Source organism: Acartia tonsa, chromosome 6 (assembly GCF_053477335.1).
Source record: "Acartia tonsa isolate MP-2025a chromosome 6, ASM5347733v1, whole genome shotgun sequence".
NCBI lineage: Eukaryota > Metazoa > Arthropoda > Copepoda > Calanoida > Acartiidae > Acartia > Acartia tonsa.
The window spans coordinates 38,160,567-38,183,561 of record NC_137265.1 but is presented as its reverse complement, the minus strand read 5'-3'; the positions used below and the strand labels follow the sequence as shown (position 1 = coordinate 38,183,561).

At 32.3% G+C, this 22,995-nt stretch overlaps 5 protein-coding genes across 7 annotated transcripts; 1 reads left to right on the top strand and 4 right to left on the bottom strand.

Annotated features, from left to right (window-relative positions):
* Positions 1-1,597: 1,597 nt before the first annotated feature.
* LOC145322589 (cuticle protein 19-like) lies at positions 1,598-2,270 on the bottom strand. The gene is made up of 2 exons (XM_080164728.1): positions 2,223-2,270; positions 1,598-2,102 (listed from the first exon to the last, which is right to left on the bottom strand). Exons 1-2 carry the CDS (start codon positions 2,226-2,228, stop codon positions 1,668-1,670), a joined length of 441 nt encoding a protein of 146 aa, XP_080020854.1. The 5' UTR covers positions 2,229-2,270; the 3' UTR covers positions 1,598-1,667.
* A 2,988-nt stretch (positions 2,271-5,258) lies between these two features.
* Positions 5,259-12,176, top strand: LOC145322587 (cuticle protein 19-like). Of its 3 annotated transcripts, none has more exons than XM_080164725.1 (2): positions 5,259-5,311; positions 11,670-12,176. In XM_080164725.1, exons 1-2 carry the CDS (start codon positions 5,306-5,308, stop codon positions 12,123-12,125), a joined length of 462 nt encoding a protein of 153 aa, XP_080020851.1. In that variant the 5' UTR covers positions 5,259-5,305; the 3' UTR covers positions 12,126-12,176. The 3 variants fall into 3 exon arrangements, with proteins under 3 accessions (XP_080020851.1, XP_080020853.1, XP_080020852.1); XM_080164727.1 differs by lacking the exon at positions 11,670-12,176 and adding an exon at positions 5,424-5,886 and having other exon boundaries at positions 5,268-5,311; XM_080164726.1 differs by lacking the exon at positions 5,259-5,311 and adding an exon at positions 11,368-11,411.
* LOC145322586 (uncharacterized) lies at positions 8,383-9,048 on the bottom strand. The gene is made up of 2 exons (XM_080164724.1): positions 9,003-9,048; positions 8,383-8,890 (listed from the first exon to the last, which is right to left on the bottom strand). Exons 1-2 carry the CDS (start codon positions 9,006-9,008, stop codon positions 8,435-8,437), a joined length of 462 nt encoding a protein of 153 aa, XP_080020850.1. The 5' UTR covers positions 9,009-9,048; the 3' UTR covers positions 8,383-8,434.
* Positions 12,177-14,681: 2,505 nt separating the features above from the next.
* Positions 14,682-15,905, bottom strand: LOC145322585 (uncharacterized). The gene is made up of 2 exons (XM_080164723.1): positions 15,661-15,905; positions 14,682-15,189 (listed from the first exon to the last, which is right to left on the bottom strand). The coding sequence occupies exons 1-2, from the start codon at positions 15,664-15,666 to the stop codon at positions 14,734-14,736; spliced, it is 462 nt and encodes a 153-aa protein (XP_080020849.1). The 5' UTR covers positions 15,667-15,905; the 3' UTR covers positions 14,682-14,733.
* A 5,673-nt stretch (positions 15,906-21,578) lies between these two features.
* On the bottom strand, positions 21,579-22,317 carry LOC145322584 (uncharacterized). Its single transcript, XM_080164722.1, has 2 exons — positions 22,261-22,317; positions 21,579-22,148 (listed from the first exon to the last, which is right to left on the bottom strand). Exons 1-2 carry the CDS (start codon positions 22,264-22,266, stop codon positions 21,693-21,695), a joined length of 462 nt encoding a protein of 153 aa, XP_080020848.1. The 5' UTR covers positions 22,267-22,317; the 3' UTR covers positions 21,579-21,692.
* Between the last annotated feature and the right edge of the window lie 678 nt (positions 22,318-22,995).

Here is a 22,995-nt window from a genome sequence, read left to right as displayed (position 1 = left end):
CCATCAGTTTTTATTGAGATTTGCTTATTAGTTGGAATGCATAGATTCTTAATTTTTGTGATTTTCTCGTTTCCTAATTAATATATATGGCAGAAATTTTCAGGAATTAAATAAGTTTATGCCCAGTTCACAAACAACTTTTAGAGGGCAACCGATTCATTCTGTAGGTCAACCTAAACAAGTACAACTAACAAATGGCTTTATAAAATCGGTCAACCTAAAGCTTATTTAAGTTGACCTAAAATTTCCAGAGGTCGACCTATGTCTTTCGTGAACTAGGCTATACATTCTACATATTTTTACAAAGTTTGTCTATTAATTGTGGAGCTAGATCGATTCCTAGATATTAAGGTTTTTGTGATTTTCTTTACTCATATTCAAGATAGATGGCTGATTTTTTTAAGGATTGTATAAGTTCTCATTCTACATAGTTCCACCATTGGTTGGGGTGATTGATTAATTCCTAGATTTTCCCCTTATTAAATATTTTTTAATGGTTTCATGATTTATTTTATCCAGTTTAATGTTTATTTTTATATGACACTGCTCTATATATATATTGGCCAAATGTCCATCTATAACTTTAGTGCTTGTTTTATGGAAGGTTAAATTGACACAAATGGAGTATGCAATATTCAAATATAGATTATTCTATTATTATCAGCGAAGCTACTCTAAAATTTTTAATGTCTGTCTGTCCACATGTCCAAGCCTTTTGGGGCAAACATGATTTTCTCAGCTCATAATCAAAAGCTGAAGACAGCTAAATTTTGAGGGATTTCATAGTTTTTTGTTCTAATATTTCCGCTTTGGCTTTGTGGGTGAATGTTATTTGAAACAAGTTGTAAGTCAAATTTAGAGATATAACAATCCTACCAAACTAATACAATTTCTGTGGTCTCAGCCTGTACCTAAGCAATAAAATTTTATCATGCCTAAATTAACATTAAGAGCAAAACATTATGGATACATCTAATGAATACCCTTTTGATAGAAAAACACCTCTTTAATGATCTCTTTTTGTTAACTCAGACCGTTGTAAAACAAACCATATTACTTATCATCAGCAGAATATTTTTTTTAAATTCTCAAATGCTGTGATTTAGGAATCAATTCCATTTAAAATTGCTGAAAATTTGTATAATGAGCTTTGTAATGTTGGCATAAAACTTAATTTGTTCTATAACTATAGGAAAGTGAGTACCAAGAGTAGGGGGGGAGTGGGTTGTGGGTAAATTTCCCTTGTGTATTCTAAACAAAATTGATTTAAAATACAGGATTCTTTACAAGACATGCTAACTTTTTTTTACTTGATTATAGAGATGCTTTGCTTATTATATTGTTGTCCTAGGAATCATTATTCCAAAAATAAGACATTAATATCATAAAAAATGGCGTCCAAAAAGTTAATAATCAATATGTTGTAATGTATGGACTTTCTGGTAATGATTATAGAGTTACTATGCTTTTAAATGTATCTAACTGTTACAGGAATAATTTTGCAAGTTTGAAAATAATAAGAAAATCATATCATGACATGTATGAATTAATGAAAAGAGTAACAGAAGACCCTTATTACAGAAAAGCTTCAATAAGATTTTTTTTTTTTTAAATTAATTTAGGGTTTTGATATTTATTTGAATAAATATATAAATAGATAAATTAGCTTAAGCAGATTTGTAGACAGGGACAGTCTTGTAAACCGGAGCAGCCTTGTAGACAGGGGCAGCGTGGTAGACAGGGGCAGCATGGTAGACAGGGGCAGCATGGTAGGGAGCAGGGGCAGGGGCATACTTGGCCTCTCCAGAATAGGTAACATCAGCAACATATCCACTGTAAGCATCATCAACCTTATAGGTAACAGTCTGGGTTCTGCCATCAGGAAGTGCAACAGAGTAGGATCCACTGGTAGCATAATCATCTCTGTTCTCTCCAGCCTGGAAGTTGGCTCCAGAGTAATCATCAGCTACAGCATAGTTGAAGGCATACACTGGAGGCTCATCATAGCTGGGCTCATGGTAGGCAGCTGGGGCAGGAGCATATCCATACCTGGGGGCAAGGTCAGCAGAAGCAGCAGCAACCAGAGCAATCAGAACAAATACCTGTAATTATAATGCAAAATGAATAGAAAATATTTTTCAGTGATTTAAAAAAGTTATTTATTTATTACACAAATAAAAAAAAATACTTTTTGTAAAGTTAAATAAATGATTTTGAATCACCTTCATATTGGTTTGAGTGTGTGTTGATTAAAGTCCCAAAATGAACTGATACTCATATTTGCATGACAATGGTTTATATACTAACTCACCAGCGCTGTGTAATGTGTATAGAAAATTTCTACGCACATCAGAGACATTATGTTTCACATCCAAGATCAATGTGTAGCAAAACTTATTAAAATGTAAGTAAGAAAAATAGCAAATCAAAAGGAAAATGAGGTAAAGAGTAAATTCTCATTGACAAAGGAATTCTTTGCAAAAAATGTTTGATTTGTTTACAGTTGAAACAGAAAAATATATTTTATTAAAGGAAGCCTGCAAGAAATACAATGCTTTAACTGCTGAAAGACTGCCACAAGTAGACCCAATACACCAAATTTTAAGCCTTTAGCTTCACTAACAAAAAAGTTCTAGGCATTTTAAAATGACAATTTATTTACAATAAAAATTTTGAAAGATTTTGATTGCTCATAATATAAATTACAATATTAAATTACGTCACCTAGACTGAAAATTATAACCTTATCTTTGTTAGAAACTTAGGTTGCCAATAACTGATTACATTTTTTCAATAAAAACACCACATTTCATAGTCAAAATCTTAAAAAAAATTTGGTTTAATTTGCGTTTGAAATTGTAAAATCACAGCGGAAACAAATAAAACTAATACAGGCTCAGCTGTAATTGGTTTGTTGAGCTGATTCATCATGCTGATTGGTGGAAATACTACAGTACTCTTGGTACAACTCGAGTTAAGCAAGTTAAACTTAATTTTTAATGATTTTGACTATAAAAATGGCTATTTTTATTGTAAAAATATGATTAGTTACTGGCAACCTAAATTTCTGATAAAAATAAGCTTGTAATTTTGTTTCTAGGCTACGTAGTTTAATTTCAAAATTTTTAACATGAGCAATTAAAATCTTTCAACATTTTCCTTGCGCAAAAAATGTCATTTTAAAATGCCTACAACTTTTTTGTTATTAATGCTGAAGGCTTTAAATTTAGGGTATTGGCTCTACTTGTGGCAGTTTTTCAGCATTTAGATCAATGTATTTCTTGCAGGCTTCCTTTAACAGAATTGAACATGCATATCAGACAGACATATGGACATAATGAGCATAGAGTTAATGTTCAATGGTATTATAAATTTTTACACAAAATGATCATTGGTAACAATTCAGAGAAAACAAATATATATATTATAAATTAAATTATGTATTCCAGAATCATTCAGACAGAGAGACTAGCAAATTGGTTTAAATAGTAGATAGGCATTAACTTATAACATGTTAATAAACAAATCAGACTTTTACATTAAAAAGTAAAAGAAACAAGGATGACATGATCCTAAACCCTTAACAGTCGGGAGAGGGGATAGGGCAGTAGGGTGAGGGGGCATGGAGTGTCCCCCCCCCCCTCCGGTTTTTTCCATCTCATTTTCTGTGTGTGAAAGATAGATGACCATAACTGAGTGACTTTTTAAATATGATTATGAAACATAACTGAGAGTTGGAATTTTTTTAATATCTCCACCCTGGCGGTCACATGATGCCAGCAAACCTGGCAGGGTTATCTAGGTAAAGAGTAAAAATATGTTGTTGACTTAAACAAAGCAATTTTTTCTTCCAACATACTAAAATATCCTCTAGTAGTACATCCTCATATGAAATACAGGTGTCCAAGTCAATTTCAGGTTCCAGGTATGAACCTGCAGGACGTGATCCTCCAGGTCTCAAGAAATCTTTAAAAGGCTCCTGTGACTTTATTTGGCTTAGAGACTTCAAATTTTAAACTTATGCTTTTCTTACATGTCTACATGACATATTAAAATTTTATGAAAATCCGCTGCAGTTTTACTGCAGACCGATAGCTGCGGCAGCTGGCAGCTGCCAAGTACAGCTGCTGTTGCCTAAATAAATTTTTGTGATTTCTAATATAAAATTTATGTAAAGATAAGCATTTTCTTTAAAACATTTGTTCTAGCTTCAAAAATATGAAAATCACAGCTGTTTTAAAATTTTAAGTAAAAAAGGACCTTAAAACAAAGGTTGTTAAATAAAAGGGGGAAGGAAGTGAAATTTGGCTTTGACTCACTTATAGGCGGAAATTTGTTATCAAACAGGGAACTTGCAAAAAAAATGTTTTAGCCGCTGAAAAAATCACATTTCCCCAATGGCGTTATGGAATGAATGACGGACTGACAGAAACAGAAAGGGGAAAACTAATTACACCCAAAAAAATAATGGACTTTTCTCATTAATGAAAGGGATATAGAATTTTAAAAAGACAAGGAAATAGAGATAAGATAATTGTTGATCATGATAATTAACACCTCTAACTTTCCTCAATTTATGTCAGCTACCTGAGATAAAGTTTTCAAATAAAAATGAAAAGGAAATTAGTTAATACTGTAATAGCATATATTTAAACTAGCAGCTTCGCCTCTAGCCTTTAGGGCCCAAGAGCCAATTAAAAAAAAAAAAATTATTTATTACTGGAGCTGCCTCCACTAATTTCAAATACTTTTAAAAATTGGATTGATTTTTAACTTTTGTGGGGGTTGGGGTGTCTCACCCCCCCCCCCCCAAGAAAATAGCCTAAAACCATTACAGGACCAGTAGGTATATTCATTGAAGAATAGAATCCGATTGGTTCAGTGGTTACCAAGATCTTAAGGGACGGACAGACTGACAGACAGATAGACATCAAGTTACTTTGTGTTATAGACAAGCCTAAAACCGTAAATACATGAAATTTTCCTTAAATGAAGAAATCAATAGGTTCAGTAGTTATATATATCATAAGATACAGGGAAAAATACCTTACTACTTTATATTATAGGATAGCATTAGATGTGTAATGCAAACAATCAGTGTAAGTGTTTCTTAGCTTTAAATAACACACTTTGCGTGTCAAAATTGTCTCCTTATATGAACACACTATTTAGTGTTGTCTCCAAGGCGCATAGAAATTTTCTACACACCTTGAACAACACGGGTGAGTTAGTATTTAAACCAGTGTCTCACAGAAGAGTGTATCAGTTCATTTTGGGACTTCAATCAACTCACACACAAACCAATATGAAGGTAAATATATATTTATAAGCTATTTAAAAAGTCAATGAGAAATCACACTTTCAATGATTTATTAACAACTAATTTTAAAAAATCATTGCTTTAATGTTTTAAAATTTTTCAGGTATTCGTTCTTCTTGCTCTGGTTGCTGCTGCTTCCGCTGACCTTGCCCCCAGGTATGGATATGCTCCTGAGCCCAGCTATGATGAGCCTCCAGTGTATGCCTTCAACTATGCTGTAGCTGATGATTATTCTGGAGCCAACTTCCAGGCTGGAGAGAACAGAGATGGTTATGCTACCAGTGGATCCTACTCTGTTGCACTTCCTGATGGCAGAACCCAGACTGTTACCTACAAGGTTGATGATGCTTACAGTGGATATGTTGCTGATGTTACCTATTCTGGAGAGGCCAAGTATGCCCCTGCTCCCTACCATGCTGCCCCTGTCTACCATGCTGCCCCTGTCTACCACGCTGCCCCTGTCTACAAGGCTGCTCCAGTTTACAAGACTGTCCCTGTCTACAAATCTGCTTAAGCTAATTTATCTATTTATATATTTATTCAAATAAATATCAAAACCCTTTAAATTGATTTTGTTTTATTATGCTTTTTTTGGAAACAAGGTCAAAATTCACCAATTAAATTTTTAAAGCTTTCTCGTCATTTGTATGACTCTTTGGACTTCCAAAACAGTGGTTTCAAAATAGTTTGTCTGTGTGTCTTTTTTTTAGTTTGACACTTAATTCATTTCCATTGGATTTTAATATTTTTCAGCTAAAGAAAAAGAAAATAATTTCTAGATCTAATTGGAGTATTAAAGTATTCTCAAGTATTATTTTGTTTGTCTTTATTAAAGTTAGCATAACTTTGCAAGTTTTCAACAAAAAGCACAAGAAAAAAGTTTACTTGATCTTTGAAATTTTTTTATCTTGGCAATTATTAGACAAATTGTAATGAAACTTGATGGAATTATGTAGAACATGAGCATATTCAATTCAACCCCTATTAATTTCAGTTGTCAATCCTGAATAGGAATAGAAAAAATCACGAAAACCCAAAAATCTAAGAATCAATCCAGCACCCCAATAAATAGACAAATCTTAGTAAAACTTCCTGAAAATGTGCAGAATGTTAAACTAATTAACCCCTGAAAATTTCAGCCTTCTATCTTGAAAAGGAGTTAAGAAGATTGCAAAAACTTGAAAATCTAGGAATAGATCTAGCACCCCAAATAACAGACAGATGGACAAAACAATGTATAGATTAGATGGGCATATGTCAAGGAATCTTCATTATAAATTTCAGCTGTCTATCTGAAAATCACGTTTCCTCCACTTTGTCTCTGACAGACGGCCGGACGGACATTGTGAATTAGCTTCACTACCAAAAATGTATTATGCAATACAATAAAGAAGCTAGGACATCTTGAGTAGTCCTGTAAAAAATACCTTTAGAGACAATTATATATATATGCAAACCATTTTTTTCCAAAAATGCTATTATTGTATTATACCTAATACTTATAATAAAGTAACAGGATGTTTGTTTGTCTATTTGTTTGTCTGTTTGTTTGTCTGTTTGTACCGAAGGATCTCGCTAACCGCTGAACTGATTGGGTTCTTCTTAACAGGAAAGCTTCTCATTTCGGGTCCTGGGAAGGTTTATAACTATTTTGGGGGAGTGTACCACCACCCACCCCAGAGAAATCAACAAAAATATCAAAATGATAAAAATGCCGCCCGCAGCTATTTTTGAAATTAGCTAAAAACATGACTAATACCATTTAGTGGCAAAAAAAATATTTTTGGTATATAGCTGATTTTAAAATAGATTGAAAAGAAACAATTATACGTGTCCCTAGAGGCCTCTAGGGGCGTAGCCAATAGTCCTTATATAAAAGTAACAGAATCAGTGTATGGCCTCTACTGGAATAGAAAATTTTTTTAAAGCACTGCTAGAGGTTTCTAGGTACGTAACTGCCTGTGAAGAATAACAATAAATTTACCAAAAAATGAAAATCATTAAAATAGAAATACAAATAGACTTGATGTGCTTTAAAAATATATTTTTTTTAATTGTGGGATTATTTTCTAATTTTTAACTGTAAAGTTTAAAAGTGCCTGAAAAATACTCCTTTTAAAAGTACTTTTAAAACAGTTTAATTTAAGTTTAAAATGAGCCATCCCTTCCAAAGCAATTGGTTATAAAATTTATTTTGCACCAGGTATTCCTGTCAATTTACATTATAGGGTAAAAATTGGAATTGGTAAGGTTATTATCAGGTTCTTTAGTGATGTAGTATTTTTATGTACCTAAAAATTTACCAGAATTTACTTGAATTTTGGATAGCTGATGTGGCGGCAGATTGTTTGGATCAAATTGTGTATTTGTGTAATTTAAAATGTTAAAATGTAAAATAAATTTACAAAGACAACAATACAAGAGTAATACATTATTAATAAACCTAAGGACTACGCTTTTGATAAAAAGCAACTCTTTAAGAATATTTTTATTAAGACTCCAAAATTTTGACTGATTTATCAGGTTTACTCATGTAGTAAACAATAGCAAAAAAAAAGGATGACTACATCCATAAAAGTTAAGGTCTGAACTCAGAAGTACAAACAAACATACTCAGTTGTAATGTGTCAGAACCTAATAAGCAGTTATTATTACAATTCTAAACAAAATTGTACATAGATTTGTTTAAACAGGATTCTGGGAAAGGGCATACTAACATTATCATGGACTTAATTATAAAGATGCTTTCCTAATAATATTGTACCTTGTTGTCCTAGGAATCTTAATTCCAAAAATCAGACAAATAGGATAATTATCTATACAAAAAAATGGTTTCCAAAAAGTTAAATTCACCAAATCTTAAATAATAAATGAATGTATGGACTTTTCTTGTAATGATTAAAGAGTTATTATGCTTTTCTAAATTGTAACTGGCTCAGGAAATATTTAAAATCTGTAAGAAAATTTTAACAGTCCTTAATTTACTACATTAGCTATCCATTACAGTGGTACAGAAAACAATAATAATAGAAAAGCTTCTATAAGATTTGTTAAAAATAAAATTTAAAGGGTTTTGATATTTATTTGAATAAATATATAAATAGATGAATTAGATTAAGCAGATTTGTAGACAGGGACAGTCTTGTAAACTGGAGCAGCCTTGTAGACAGGGGCAGCCTTGTAGACAGGGGCAGCGTGGTAGACAGGGGCAGCATGGTAGGGAGCAGGGGCAGCTTTGTAGGGAGCAGGGGCAGGGGCATACTTGGCCTCTCCAGAATAAGTAACATCAGCAACATATCCACTGTAAGCATCATCAACCTTATAGGTAACAGTCTGGGTTCTGCCATCAGGAAGTGCAACAGAGTAGGATCCACTGGTAGCATAACCATCTCTGTTCTCTCCAGCCTGGAAGTTGGCTCTAGAGTAATCATCAGCTACAGCATAGTTGAAGGCATACACTGGAGGCTCATCATAGCTGGGCTCATGGTAGGCAGCTGGGGCAGGAGCATATCCATACCTGGGGGCAAGGTCAGCGGAAGCAGCAGCAACCAGAGCAAGCAGAACAAATACCTGTAAGAATTAAAAGATTATGATTTTAAATATTTCTAAATTTTTTTCTTCTAAAATTTATGATGTAAAAAAATCATTAATGTGTTTTATTTTTAAACTGCTAAAAAATCACCTTCATATTGGTTTGAGTGTGTGTTGATTGAAGCCCAAAAATGAACTGATACACTCATCTGTGTGACACTGGTTTAAATACTAACCCACCGGTGGTATCAACTGTCTAAAGCGCATAATAAAACATGCAAGATCAACAATACTAGTCTGGAAAGTATTCTGTAATAAACAATCTATAATACAAAGTAGCTTTATGTCTGTCCGTCCATCTGTCCGTCTGTCTGTCCATCCCTTAAGATCTTGTTAACCACTGAACCGATTGGATTCTACCAAAGAAGATAAAGTATAGAATAGAAAACCCTAAATATTTTTTGGAAAGAAGGTGTCTTAACTTTTATTTTTATAGCTAGTTGGTGATTTTAGTAAGTAGTAGGTGTAAAATTTTCCATAGAATTTAAATATGCAATCGGTTTTTTTGTACACCTCTTTTTTAAAGTTTTTTTTTATAAAATTAAGTCAGTTTTAAGATACTAAAATGCAACAAAAAAAAGAAGAAAATTGCCATTAGGAACAAAAATAGTAATATCTTTAATTTGATACCTTACTATTTGAATTTTATTATTGAAAAAATCAATTTTTTAAAACCTCGGTTTAATCAAAACTTTGAACATAAATATATCTTAACACAGGCATAAAAATATGGGTTCATATATACCTTTGGAATCAGAAAAATATTATGAATCCTCTGTAAGCAAAATTGAAAAAAAGTAAAAAAAAATTTTTAAATGGCCTAACATATTTTATTATACAGGCAACACTTATTTCACCCCCTATTTATCCCCTTCCCATTTTTACTCCTAAAACACAGATTTAAGATGGTTGCCTGTATAATATAATAAAATATTTTATTGTAGTTTATTTACTGTTTTGTAAACTTTTTATTTTGCTTAGAATGGATTTGTAATACTTTTCTCATTCTAAAAGTATATATAACACCTATTTCATATGCCTGTGTAAGGATATATATAAGTACAAATACAATACACACTTCATATAGAAGTAAAAGCAATTCTGGCTTGGTCGTATTAAACAAAGGTGAAAAGTAGGATTGACCACAGTTTTAATTTTTAAGGGTCAGTTAAGTGTGCCAATCCTATCCCCCCCCAACACCTTGATTTTTTGTATGGATGTAGCCACTAGTGTGTTAGTACTTAAAGACATAGGTCATGCTATTAAAGAATTTGTTGCATGTTACTTAGCCAAATACCCTTTCTTATATCCATCCTGGTGGGGTCATCCAGGAAAAAAGTAAAAGTATTTTTTTTCTGAAACAAAGCATTTAATGCTACCAAATTACAAAATTATTCTATATTATTATATCCTCATATCAAATATAGGTGCTCAAGTCATTTTCAGATTCCAGGTATGATCTTCCAGGTCCTGATCCTCCCTGACTCCATAAATCTTTTAAAGGCTACTGTGACTGCAAGTTTTGACTTCTTATTTACTTTTTATTTAAGCTTTTATAATATGTTTACATGACATATAAAATTTTCATAAAAATCTGTTGCCATTTTTCCTGACGACCCTCAGCTGCTGTGGATGTCAGCTGCCAAGTACAGCTGCTGCCGCCAAAATTTATGTTTTGAGATTTGTATAAATACAAACATTTTCTAAAAAGTAGTTCTTTTAGGTTCTAAAAAAAGGAAATTACAGCCATTTAAAATATTAAGTAATAGAGGACCTAAAAACAAAGGTTAATATTTAAAATAATGAAGGAAGCAAAAAGTCAAAAATACATTATCAAACTTTTTAGTTCTATTAGCTCCATTAGGAGCCAAGATAACAGGGAGGGGGGTGGGGGGTGTTAAACTGAAAAAGGTCCAGAAAGGGGCCCAACTGTTAGGGGTTATCTTGTGAATAAAAAAATGTATATTAAGTAATTAGGAGGAAGTTAAAATAGAAAATACTGAAAAGGGCATATCAGTTTTGAAAATAATCTATTGTTTTCAAGACATAGAAAAGAAAATGTTCAGTGGTCATTAAAAATGAGGAAAAGAAAGAAAGAAAGACATAAGAATAGAAGATATTAAAAATGATACCTTTATATAATATATATAAATATCTTTTGTTGCATGACCATGGACTAGCAGACTGTCCTGTTTAGAAAATAGTATCTTTACAAAAATAACAGCAATCTATATTCAATAGCAACAGAGAAATTATGCCTAACTACACCTTTTTGCACCTCCTCAAAAAATACAAACCCCTGGCAAACCCTGTGCACGCCACTTCTTTAATTTTACTATGAGCTTACTATTAGGAGTTACAGAATGTCTCTAATAGGCGTAGAAATTTTCTACACACATTCGACAGCGCCGGTGAGTTAGTATAAAAAACAGTGTCACACAGATTTGAGTATCAGTTCATTTTGGGACTTCAATCAACTCACACACAAGCCAATATGAAGGTGATAAATCTAAATGATTTAAGCTAATCATAAAGTTACTGAAAAGAATAATTTTTAATGTTAAATGAAATAATTTTTTTTAAGAGTTCATAATTAATACCCAAAATATATTAAATTTTTTTTCAAATTTGGTTCTGAATAAGTCAAAAAGCATTTTTGATTTTATTTGGCACAATAATTTGTTTATATTAAATTAAATCTAATATTATCTAAAATATGCTTTTGTATCAGTCTTTTTTTATATGTTTAATTTTACAGGTATTTGTTCTGCTTGCTCTGGTTGCTGCTGCTTCTGCTGACCTTGCCCCCAGGTATGGATATGCTCCTGCCCCAGCTGCCTACCATGAGCCCAGCTATGATGAGCCTCCAGTGTATGCCTTCAACTATGCTGTAGCTGATGATTACTCTGGAGCCAACTTCCAGGCTGGAGAGAACAGAGATGGTTATGCTACCAGTGGATCCTACTCTGTTGCACTTCCTGATGGCAGAACCCAGACTGTTACCTATAAGGTTGATGATGCTTACAGTGGATATGTTGCTGATGTTACCTATTCTGGAGAGGCCAAGTATGCCCCTGCCCCTGCTCCCTACAAAGCTGCCCCTGCTCCCTACCATGCTGCCCCTGTCTACCATGCTGCCCCTGTCTACCACGCTGCCCCTGTCTACAAGGCTGCTCCAGTTTACAAGACTGTCCCTGTCTACAAATCTGCTTAAGCTTATTTATCTATTTATATATTTATTCAAATAAATATCAAAACCCTTTAATTGTTTTAGTGTTTTTTTAAATTCTCAAGTTCTTATATAAAACAAGACAAATCCATAACAGTAAAGTTCTGGAATAGTAGGACAAATGAACTTAAGTTTCAGAACTAAATTAATAGAATAAAAATGTATAAGTCCAAGCAAAATCATATTTAAATTTGTTACAAAACAGCTGATAAAAATTTATAGGACATTTCCAATGTGACAAAAGTTATGATAAGAACTATCCTTTACTGATAGAGGTGCAGAGGGTCAGACAGTCTGACCCTAATAATAGAAAATCATTTTCATCTTTTAAAAATAATTTTCTTTTGAACTTCAATTTAGAAAAATATTCATTCATCAACGTAATCATTATCCCAAAATATTAATTCATTAAACTTTTGAATTAGAAGCCAAAAATAAATTTTTAATCTGAATATTAACAACTTACTTTGCTGCTAAAAATTTACCTTATAACTATGTTCTAGGAGTATTTTTTTTCACATCAACAGACTAACATACCAAAAGCAGCCAAGAAAATCATATTTATTTAATAGCTTTACCAACAGACTAACAAAATAAATTATAGAATAACGTCAGAACTAAAAAACAAGGATGACAACACCCATAAGTGGCATAACACAAGTAAATCATATATAAGGCTCAGACAATGCGATTTATACAGCATTTGGTATAATTAAGAAGATGGAGAAAAAAATTACAAATCCTTTCCCTTTTTTCACATTATTTTCATGCTGACTGACAGACTGACAGTCAAAGTAAATTACATACTAGATTCTCATAACAATGGGAAATTTTTCTAATATTTTCCATAAAAACTTTAAACTTTAAATTAAAATAACTAAAAGCGCCAAATTATCAGGAAATATGTTAAAATGTAAAAATAGCTAAAAATAAAAAAAAAACAGGTTTCCCCCAAATGTTTCAGATGCACATACAGACATTTCAAATTATAGAATAGCTTTGTACTTTGAAGGTGTTACCAAATCAAGCCTTCAGTTTTAATAACAAAAAAATGTTAGTTTAGGTACATGAGATTTTGAAAGTTTTTTTGCACTCAAGATAGAAATTTCAATAATAAATTACCTCAGATAGAAGCAAAATTATAAGTTTATTTTGTGACTGTGTATAAAGTCAGGATGCCTACAAAATAATTAAGAAAACCAAATTTTTTGAGAGATTTTGACTGTGAAAAGGCATGTTTTTAAAAGCGAATTTTCTATAATTAGGGTCGGTCCGTCCATACGTCCGTCACCGACGGTTAGCTTTTTTAGAATTGTTCTATCGATTTAAAACTTTGCATTGTGATTCCTTTAGTAGTAAAGTTCGATTTTAGCAACTCTAAATTCATTACCTTAATGTCCGTACGTCCATTTTCAACATGTTGATTTTTTTACTTTTTTAACAACAAATTTTTATGTGATCTATTTATCCGATTGATCTGATTTTTGGTATATTGATTCCTTGAACAACAAAGTATAATATTTTAAGCAAAGCAACTCTATAATCAAGTCCTAAAAATGTAAGTATGTCCATAAACATTATCCTGTATAAAGCAGTTTTACAACAAATTTACTTTCAATTTTGCTTCGACTCTTATAAATTTATATTCTGATTATTCAGTTCTGACACTATACAAGTGTTAATGTCCGTTAGTCCTAACATTTCCTTGCTTCGCTTTTATGGATGTTGTCATCCTTGTTATTGTAAAAACGCAATCAGTTACTGGCATTATAACTTTTGAATAATTTTGTTCAAACGGTGAATGTGGGTCATACTATCTTAGAGAAAAATATTCAAGATTCTAATTATGCACCTTTTTTGCTTTTTTTAGGTTTTCTAACGTTTTAGCCATTTGTAATGATAAATAACAGTGCCATGGCGTTGAAAATTATTTTTATTTTCCTGAATTTCAAAAATGTAAAATTTTGCTTTTGAGTGTGTAATGGTGACTCGCATAGTTTCCAAGAAAGAAGGGTGGAGGGTGTTTTACAACTCCCGCCCCTGTAATAGTGATTATTTTGAGGCCTGTCGGAATAGGGTTAAAAATATGTTTCTGCTCTAATCTTTATGTAAATTTTTTTGGAGTATATTACCTTTTCATTTAAAAGCTCTTTTTTTCACAAATTTTTGATAAGGATTGTATTTTTAAAATATTGTTGAAAGTAAAAATGTTGGAATAATTAATTCTTTATAATATTGTTATAAATATCGTATTTAAAAAAAACGGCTGAATTAACTTTTACCTATATGTATAGACAGACAAACATATATTCTACTACTTAAGAAGTTAAATCAAATTAAGGTACATAATATTCAGAAATTTAAAAATTGTAATTCAGATGAAAATTGCCCAAGAAATGACAAACTTACTAAGACACACATTTTGTAGACCACAGTTTTGGAGGTCCAAAGAGTCACACAAATGACAAGAAAATTGATTGGTGGAAGAAGTTAAAAAATATTTTGCACCTTTTTTAAAATACCATAATAAAACAAATTTAATTAAAGGAGTTTTGATATTTATTTGAATAAATATATAAATAGATAAATTAGCTTAAGCAGATTTGTAGACAGGGACAGTCTTGTAAACTGGAGCAGCCTTGTAGACAGGGGCAGCGTGGTAGACAGGGGCAGCATGGTAGACAGGGGCAGCATGGTAGGGAGCAGGGGCAGCTTTGTAGGGAGCAGGGGCAGGGGCATACTTGGCCTCTCCAGAATAGGTAACATCAGCAACATATCCACTGTAAGCATCATCAACCTTATAGGTAACAGTCTGGGTTCTGCCATCAGGAAGTGCAACAGAGTAGGATCCACTGGTAGCATAACCATCTCTGTTCTCTCCAGCCTGGAAGTTGGCTCCAGAGTAATCATCAGCTACAGCATAGTTGAAGGCATACACTGGAGGCTCATCATAGCTGGGCTCATGGTAGGCAGCTGGGGCAGGAGCATATCCATACCTGGGGGCAAGGTCAGCGGAAGCAGCAGCAACCAGAGCGAGCAGAATGAATACCTAAAGCAAACCAAAATTAATTGAAATTAATGATTTCTTTAGTTAACAAGTATTGTATTTTTTTTAATTATTATATACTTTAGTTAACAAGTATTGTATTTTTTTAATTATTATATAGAAGAAATTGAAGATTTTTAGATGAAAGAAAATTCCTGTAGTGCATTTTAGGTGTTAAAATAAAGTCAGTGAAACTTTGGTCATTAAATGCTCTATTTTAAAATAAACTTTTTTACATTTTCAAATACTTGAATAAACAAAGATTACATTAGTTGTCAAAGAAAATTTTATGAAAAACTTATGTAAAAAAAGATGATAAATAGAAATATTAAGCAAAATTTTTGGAATTCAAATATCTTGCATGAAAGAGCAGATAGGAGTTTAATTCAAACAAGTTTCAAGTCTTCACTGAAAAATAAATAAGTAAATTTTGTAAGTATATTTCAAATGTGTCATTCTTAAAAATGTATTCACCTTCATGTTGATGTAGTTTGGTTGATTGAAACAGTTGAACTGATAATCTTCATAACATTACAACAACAATTTATAGTCAACCCAAATTAAAATGGGTATATTAGAGCAGACCAATGAAAGGGGAAGGGTAAATGTGCGTAGCAAAGTTGGAACAGCGGTCTTGATCATGGGCTGTTGAGCACATGAACCACGGACAACATGTTGTCGTGCGTACGTGTGCGTGACGCAAAGTGTTGTAGATTTGCGTACTAAAAACATGTGCACTAATAATGTATTTTAAGGTGTGTGTGACACTTTTAACGCGCAAAATCTGACGCTTGTTTGGGGCAATTTTGGGGGGAGGGGTGACAGGTGCACTGCATATATGGTTATAGGCGCCGGCGCTATCACCCCCCCCCCCTTCCCCCTTTGATTCACCAATTTCAACCACACCCAAAGTCTAAATTAACATAGCACATCTTTTAAGTAGAGTTTAACCTTTAAACATCAATAATTTCTACTGTTATTCCAGTAAATAAATAAACACAGAACCAGCTACGATACAGTTGCATTTTTCGGCGCCTAAGTAAAAGTAACAACTTAGACAAATTCAGGGGAGGGGGAAAAAGAGGAACAGTTGTATTTTTGTATCTTTCACCTTATGGGGGTGAAGTTTAATATCTTTTTTATTCAAAATGCAAAAGAGGAGGTTTAAAAGTCCAACCCCACTTTTATTTGGCTTGCCTTTCTTTCTTCTATTTTAAGTATGAAAATTGAAATGTCAAATTTTTTAACCTGAATTTCACGTATTTTACTAGTGGTCAAGTGATGCTAACTAGAGATATCAACTTGATGCACTCTAAAAAAATACTCTAACAATATGAAACTTAAATTACAATTTACTATTTTCTATGATTAGAGTTCAATATACCTCATTTTCCATTTTCATATTACTTTCTTCAAAACAATTATTGTTTTAAGGTGAACATTTTTAGCAACCTTCAAATGTAAAGTTTTTTTCGATCTTAAAATTTATTAACTAAATTTCTATAATATTAAAAGAAAGAAAAACATAAAATGTTCAAGAATCTTAGCTGCACATTTCTTCTAGAAAAGTTTAAATCTTCCTTGATAGGTTTCCCCCGTATATGTACTGTTTTTAAAATAAAAAAAAATCTATAAGAAAATTTAAATTCAAAGGAATTGTTTTTCAACAGTGTGCAGGCACTAACACATACATGTCAGGGAGGGAGGGGACATCGGACTGTAGATTACATTAGTCCCCAAAGTTTTATAATAACGTTTTCTTATTCGTTGGTTGTCTTAACAACTTTGAGAACTTTTATTGAATTCTTATAAGTTGGCACATTTAGTTTAGTGAACAAACGTTTCAACCACTTATTGTAATCTACAACAAGGGTAATTTTGTATATATTATCATCCTTTAAGATGTGGATCAATTTATCGTCCATTGTCTTATCCCTTAGATCCATGCATACATGTACAAAAGAAAACAAAGTCTTTGTATTCAGAAAAAAGACAAAAGATTTTTAAATTGAATGATTTTCACAATGATATGTCCAAGAAATCTGCTGATTCTAAAGGAATATCAAGAATCTTTTTACGTCAGAAAATAAAAATATAATTTTAAAAATATTTAGTAGTAAAGGTGTTCCGCATTTGTACAGTACTTATATGTACAAACATGTTTTTATCGAATTTTATAAGTATTTTTAAAAGGCTTATTAACTAAAATGTACAAAATACAAAAAAATTTTAAAAACAAATATTCCTTCAACTTTAAGAAACAGTATTTTAGTAGTTATTTACACTTGTACTTCTTAAGCTTGCATGTACATTCTCAGACTACTAGGTATATGTATTTTGCACTTAAATTTCTTAAGTATGACATGATGAGATCCAAAATATAACATGAAAAACATTGGACAAGTAGCAAAGACACTTATATTATTGTGGAATTGATTACCTATAGTCGGTCAGACAAACCTACATCATATTATAAAAGTTAGTAAAGTTTTTCTGTCTGAAGTTTAAGATCTAAATAACTGATGAAACGTTTGAAAAGCTTCACATAGGTTCTAGGATGGTTTTAATCAATTTTTAGTCTTGGTATTGTTTTAGGTTATTTTCTGCCCCACAACCCAACCCCTCCAAATAAAGAGCCCCTATTTGCTAGGGTCACGAGCCGCTAGTTGTATATAAAGTAGCTATGCTCCTGGGCATCAAACGTTTTTAAAAACAAAGCTTTTCTATAATTAGGGTTGGTCCGTCCATCCTTACGTCTGGAACGGATAGCTTTTTACGTTAATTTAGGCATATTAGAATTATCCTATCGATTTCAAACTTTGCATGGTGATTCCTGTAGTAGTTAGGTACGATTTAGAAAGCATAGCAACTCTATAATCGTAACCAGAATGTCCGAACGTTCATTTCAAGCATGTTGGTTTCTAAATTTTTTAACAACAAATTTTTATCTGATAAAATAATCCGATTAACCAGATTTTTTAAATACTGATTTCTAGGACAACAAAGTACAATGTTATAAGCGATGCTCTCTATAATCAAGTACTAAACATGGAAGTATGTCCGTAAACAATATCCTGTATTGAAGCAGTTTTTCAACAAATTTATTTATAATTTTGCTTCGACTGTTATACATTTATATTCTGATTATACAGTTCTGACAATGTACAAGAGTAAATGTTCGCTTGTCCTACTGTTAAAAGCTTCGATTTTATGGATGTTTTCATCCTTGTTTTTTATTCATTCACATTTGGACTATTTACTTTGTGGTAAGTATGTCGAAATAGCCAATTAAAAAGAATAAATAGGTGTGAACAAATCAGATGATAAAATTCCCCAAAGTATTGAATTGGACTCCCACCATCCCTCTCTCCAACCCTGAAATTTAAATCAACCATCCAGTTAAAAATAGTAATACTATGTCAATTTCAGAAGTCGTCTACATGAAATTTAAAAAAAATGGTTATAGAGCATGAAACATTATGGAGGGGGGGGGGGACTGAAGCTCTCTTTATATTTGGATTGGGCAAATAAGGGTTAGAGCTTTTCGCAAGGGCTATTAATAATTTTTCTCGTATTCATTCGAAACCGATTAATATCGGGTGGATTAGAATCGGTTCTAATCCATACAAAAAAAAACTATGTCTTGTATCAAATATTTTTTAAAAATGGTATTATTCTTATAATTGTACATTTTTATATCCGCGGAAAGCTGTTTATAATACAATGCGAAATATAACAATTAAACACCTAAAATCAAGGAGGGTTATGGGTGCAACATTATTGATTGAATATGGGAATTGACAATCAGTTTGCAATATCCCAAGCAATTAAATTTACTTTTTGTTTGCCAATAAATGAGATTAACAACGCTTTTATTATATTATTCAAGCATAAACAGGCCAACAATTGCACAAGGACAACCACAAAACATAGCAGCTATATTACAATTAGAGTAGGTAAGTTTTCCTTAACAACATTTATTAATGTTATCTTGTTTTTACAATTTTAGATTTGAGAATTTTAAAATCTTATTTATGTTTGTTTTAATTTAGTTAATTGAATTATAAACCATAAGCATCTAACTATATGCATTATACGATGGGTCGACAGTCGCAAAACAGTTTTCGGTGCATTTACACAATGTTTTTTTGTTAATCCCTTTGGTTTGGTTAAGTTAGGTTATATTGGGTTCTGGGTTTAAGGGATAGGGCACCTCAGGTATAGGCCCTACAGGGCTAGGACCACATATTGGTTAGGCATATAGGATTGAACTAGGAATCAATAACAATCTTTTTTTTTAAATGAATAACATAAATAGCAATTATTCAACAGCTTATTAGTTAAATTGTTCAAATAGCAAACATCCATAATTTTACACTAACTAGCAGCTGCCGAATTGAAAAAAGTAAGAACAGATTTAACTACTGTTTCACATTTTTTCCTTTTTTTGTATTTACCAGCCATCCAGCCGTGCAAATAATTTGCGTCTGTAAAACCCTGAATTATACATGTTAGTTGTATAACAATTGTATCTAATTTTGGAATGAACTTTCCAGTGCACTTATTTGTTTAGAGTCAACTCTATAATTCACTTTCATGTTGCAGTCTTTTTATTTCAATCTTAATCTGATGTCAATGTAAATATTTTAAAATTACATCTTGATTATGTTAGTTTTGACCACTTTTTATGAAAGACGTATAGTCGTCGTAAACCTATGTCAGATGCCAAACATTAATAGAATAGTAAGGGGTCTGTTGGGCCATTGATATGTGCTTCTTACTTAATTTTTATTCTTGTTTAGGGCCACAGTAAAAGTGTCTGACTATGACGTCAGAAAAAAATAACAATTAACCAATGAGAAGCCAGTATTCACAATGGTAAAATATATAGCGGCCTCTCATTGGTTAGTTGTTAATTTTTTCTGACGTCATAGTCAGACACTTTTACTGTGGCCTTGTTTAGCATCTTAAGAAGAATCTCTCATTTCAACTGTGGACAATGTTATTATAATATATTGGATATATTATTACTTGGATTATGCACCAGAATTTTCATTTTTTCAAATAAAGTGAAACTTGATGCGGGCTAAAATAACAATTCCCCCTTCCCTTCACCCTTTACATTTTTTCCCCTGTCATAACATCCATCTATATTCTACATCCATCTTATTTTGTTTAAAACATTTCAATCGTAGGGCTATCTTATATCTTACTTAACCTGACCTAACCTAAATTACTACAAGAACTATGAATGTCAACAAACCATTGTATGGTTCATGGGTAGTTACGTGAGAAACTTAGAGATTTTGCCAAGTATAATACATATAAGGTTTATATTAATAAGAACTTGTAATTACTTTGATATCTCTCTTCATTAGAGTTTTATCTTTGAAGGAGCACCATTATAACAATTTAGTTGGTAACAGAAATGGATGTAGAAAATACGTGGATATTATGACAGGGGAAAAATTGTCGTAAATTTAGAATGCTAACATGGACATCACTTATTGGTCAGTTCATTCATCCAGTAGCGTGGGGGATGGGTGATGAGGGGGACTGTAACAAATAAAAATAAATCTAAGGTTTTTGAACAGTTTTGAATTTGGTTTAAATTTTTGTTCTTGAACATCGAAAAACATCGAAAAAAAATTCTTTTTATATAAATTATTTGCGATTAAGAAAAAACTCATTTAGTATTCTGTTATTTCCCAACTTCGCCCCACCCCCCCGAAAGAAAAAAAATTATGGCTTTTTGAACCTCCAATCAGTGATCTCCAAAGGTTTCTCATTAGGGTTTTAAATATTGAATTTGTGAATTTTAAACTTTCCATTATTTTTTTCTTTAAGACTAAAATCCTTGCCAAAAAAGACTTCCTTTAAATACTTAAATAAAAAGTTTTCCAAAGGGCGTAGGCAGTAGTTGAAAGAAAGGAATTCGTTTTATGTTAGAATTGCTATAATTATGCGATTTTATAGTTTATAAAGAAACTTGGGTGCATTTCATTTAATAAGGGAGAAAGAACCGAAAATTCAAATTATTTATTACTTATAATAACCAAAAATGCGTAACCCTTATTGTTCTAGCTTTTCAAGAAAAAACAACAACACAAGATCCAATTCAAACGGATATGAAACTTTGATACAGGCAAATTTAACAGGAAAGTAAGTTGATAATTATCAGATTTGTTTAGTTTTAATGCACACGTTTGATAAAATATATATTAGGATAATGGCCAATCTGATACTAATGCTATTATGAGAATTATCATTTTGATTTGGCTATTATTTTTATGTTAATACTTTGTGAAGCCTTAAATTTCACCTGAAAGAGATTTAATTGATTTTTTAACCAACCCTTTTAAATTTATTTGTCTGTTACATTTTCTTACATTCAATTTGAAGGTGAATTTTATTTGTTTTTATTAAGGTAATAATTAATGTAAAACTAAAACAATTTAAAGAGTTTTGATATTTATTTGAATAAATATATAAATAGATTAATTAGCTTATGCAGATTTGTAGACAGGGACAGTCTTGTAAACTGGAGCAGCCTTGTAGACAGGGGCAGCGTGGTAGACAGGGGCAGCACGGTAGACAGGGGCAGCATGGTAGGGAGCAGGGGCAGCTTTGTAGGGAGCAGGGGCAGGGGCATACTTGGCCTCTCCAGAATAGGTAACATCAGCAACATATCCACTGTAAGCATCATCAACCTTATAGGTAACAGTCTGGGTTCTGCCATCAGGAAGTGCAACAGAGTAGGATCCACTGGTAGCATAACCATCTCTGTTCTCTCCAGCCTGGAAGTTGGCTCCAGAGTAATCATCAGCTACAGCATAGTTGAAGGCATACACTGGAGGCTCATCATAGCTGGGCTCATGGTAGGCAGCTGGGGCAGGAGCATATCCATACCTTGGGGCAAGGTCAGCGGAAGCAGCAGCAACCAGAGCAAGAAGAACAAATACCTGAAAAATTTAAAAACATTAAAGCAATATTTTTTTTTAATTAGTTGTAAATAATTCATTGAAAGTGTGATTTCTCACTGACTTTTTCAATGGTTTATAATTATATATTCACCTTCATATTGGTTTGTGTGTGAGTTGATTGAAGTCCCAAAATGAACTGATACACTCTTCTGTGAGACACTGGTTTAAATACTAACTCACCCGTGTTGTTCAAGGTGTGTAGAAAATTTCTAAGCGCCTTAGAGACAACACTAATTAGTGTGCTCATATAAGGAGACAATTTTGACACGCAAAGTGTGTTATTTAAAGCTAAGAAACACTTACTCTGATTGTTTGCATTACACATCTAATGCTATCCTATAATATAAAGTCGTAAGGTATTTTTCCCTGTATCTTATGATATCGATAACTACTGAACCTATTGATTTCTCCATTTAAGGAAAATTTCATGTATGTACAATTTTAGACTTGTCTAAAATACAAAGTAGCTTGATGTCTATCTGTCTGTCAGTCTGTCTGTCCCTTAAGATCTCGTTAACCACTGAACCAATCGGATTCTACTCTTCAATGAATATGCCTACTGGTCCTGTGATGGTTTTAGGCTACTTTCTTGGGGGGTGGGACACCCCAACCCCCACGAAAGTAAAACATCCGCCCCAATTTTTTTAAGTATTTGAAATTAGTGGAGGCAGCTCCAGTAATAATGAATTTTTTTTTAATTGCCCATTCTGTGTCTGTCAGCCCGTCATTCATTCCATAATGCTATTGGGGATATGTGATTTTTTCAGCTGCTATTAAAGAATTTTATTTGCAAAGATTTCTTATACAGATGGGCATCCAGTAAGTT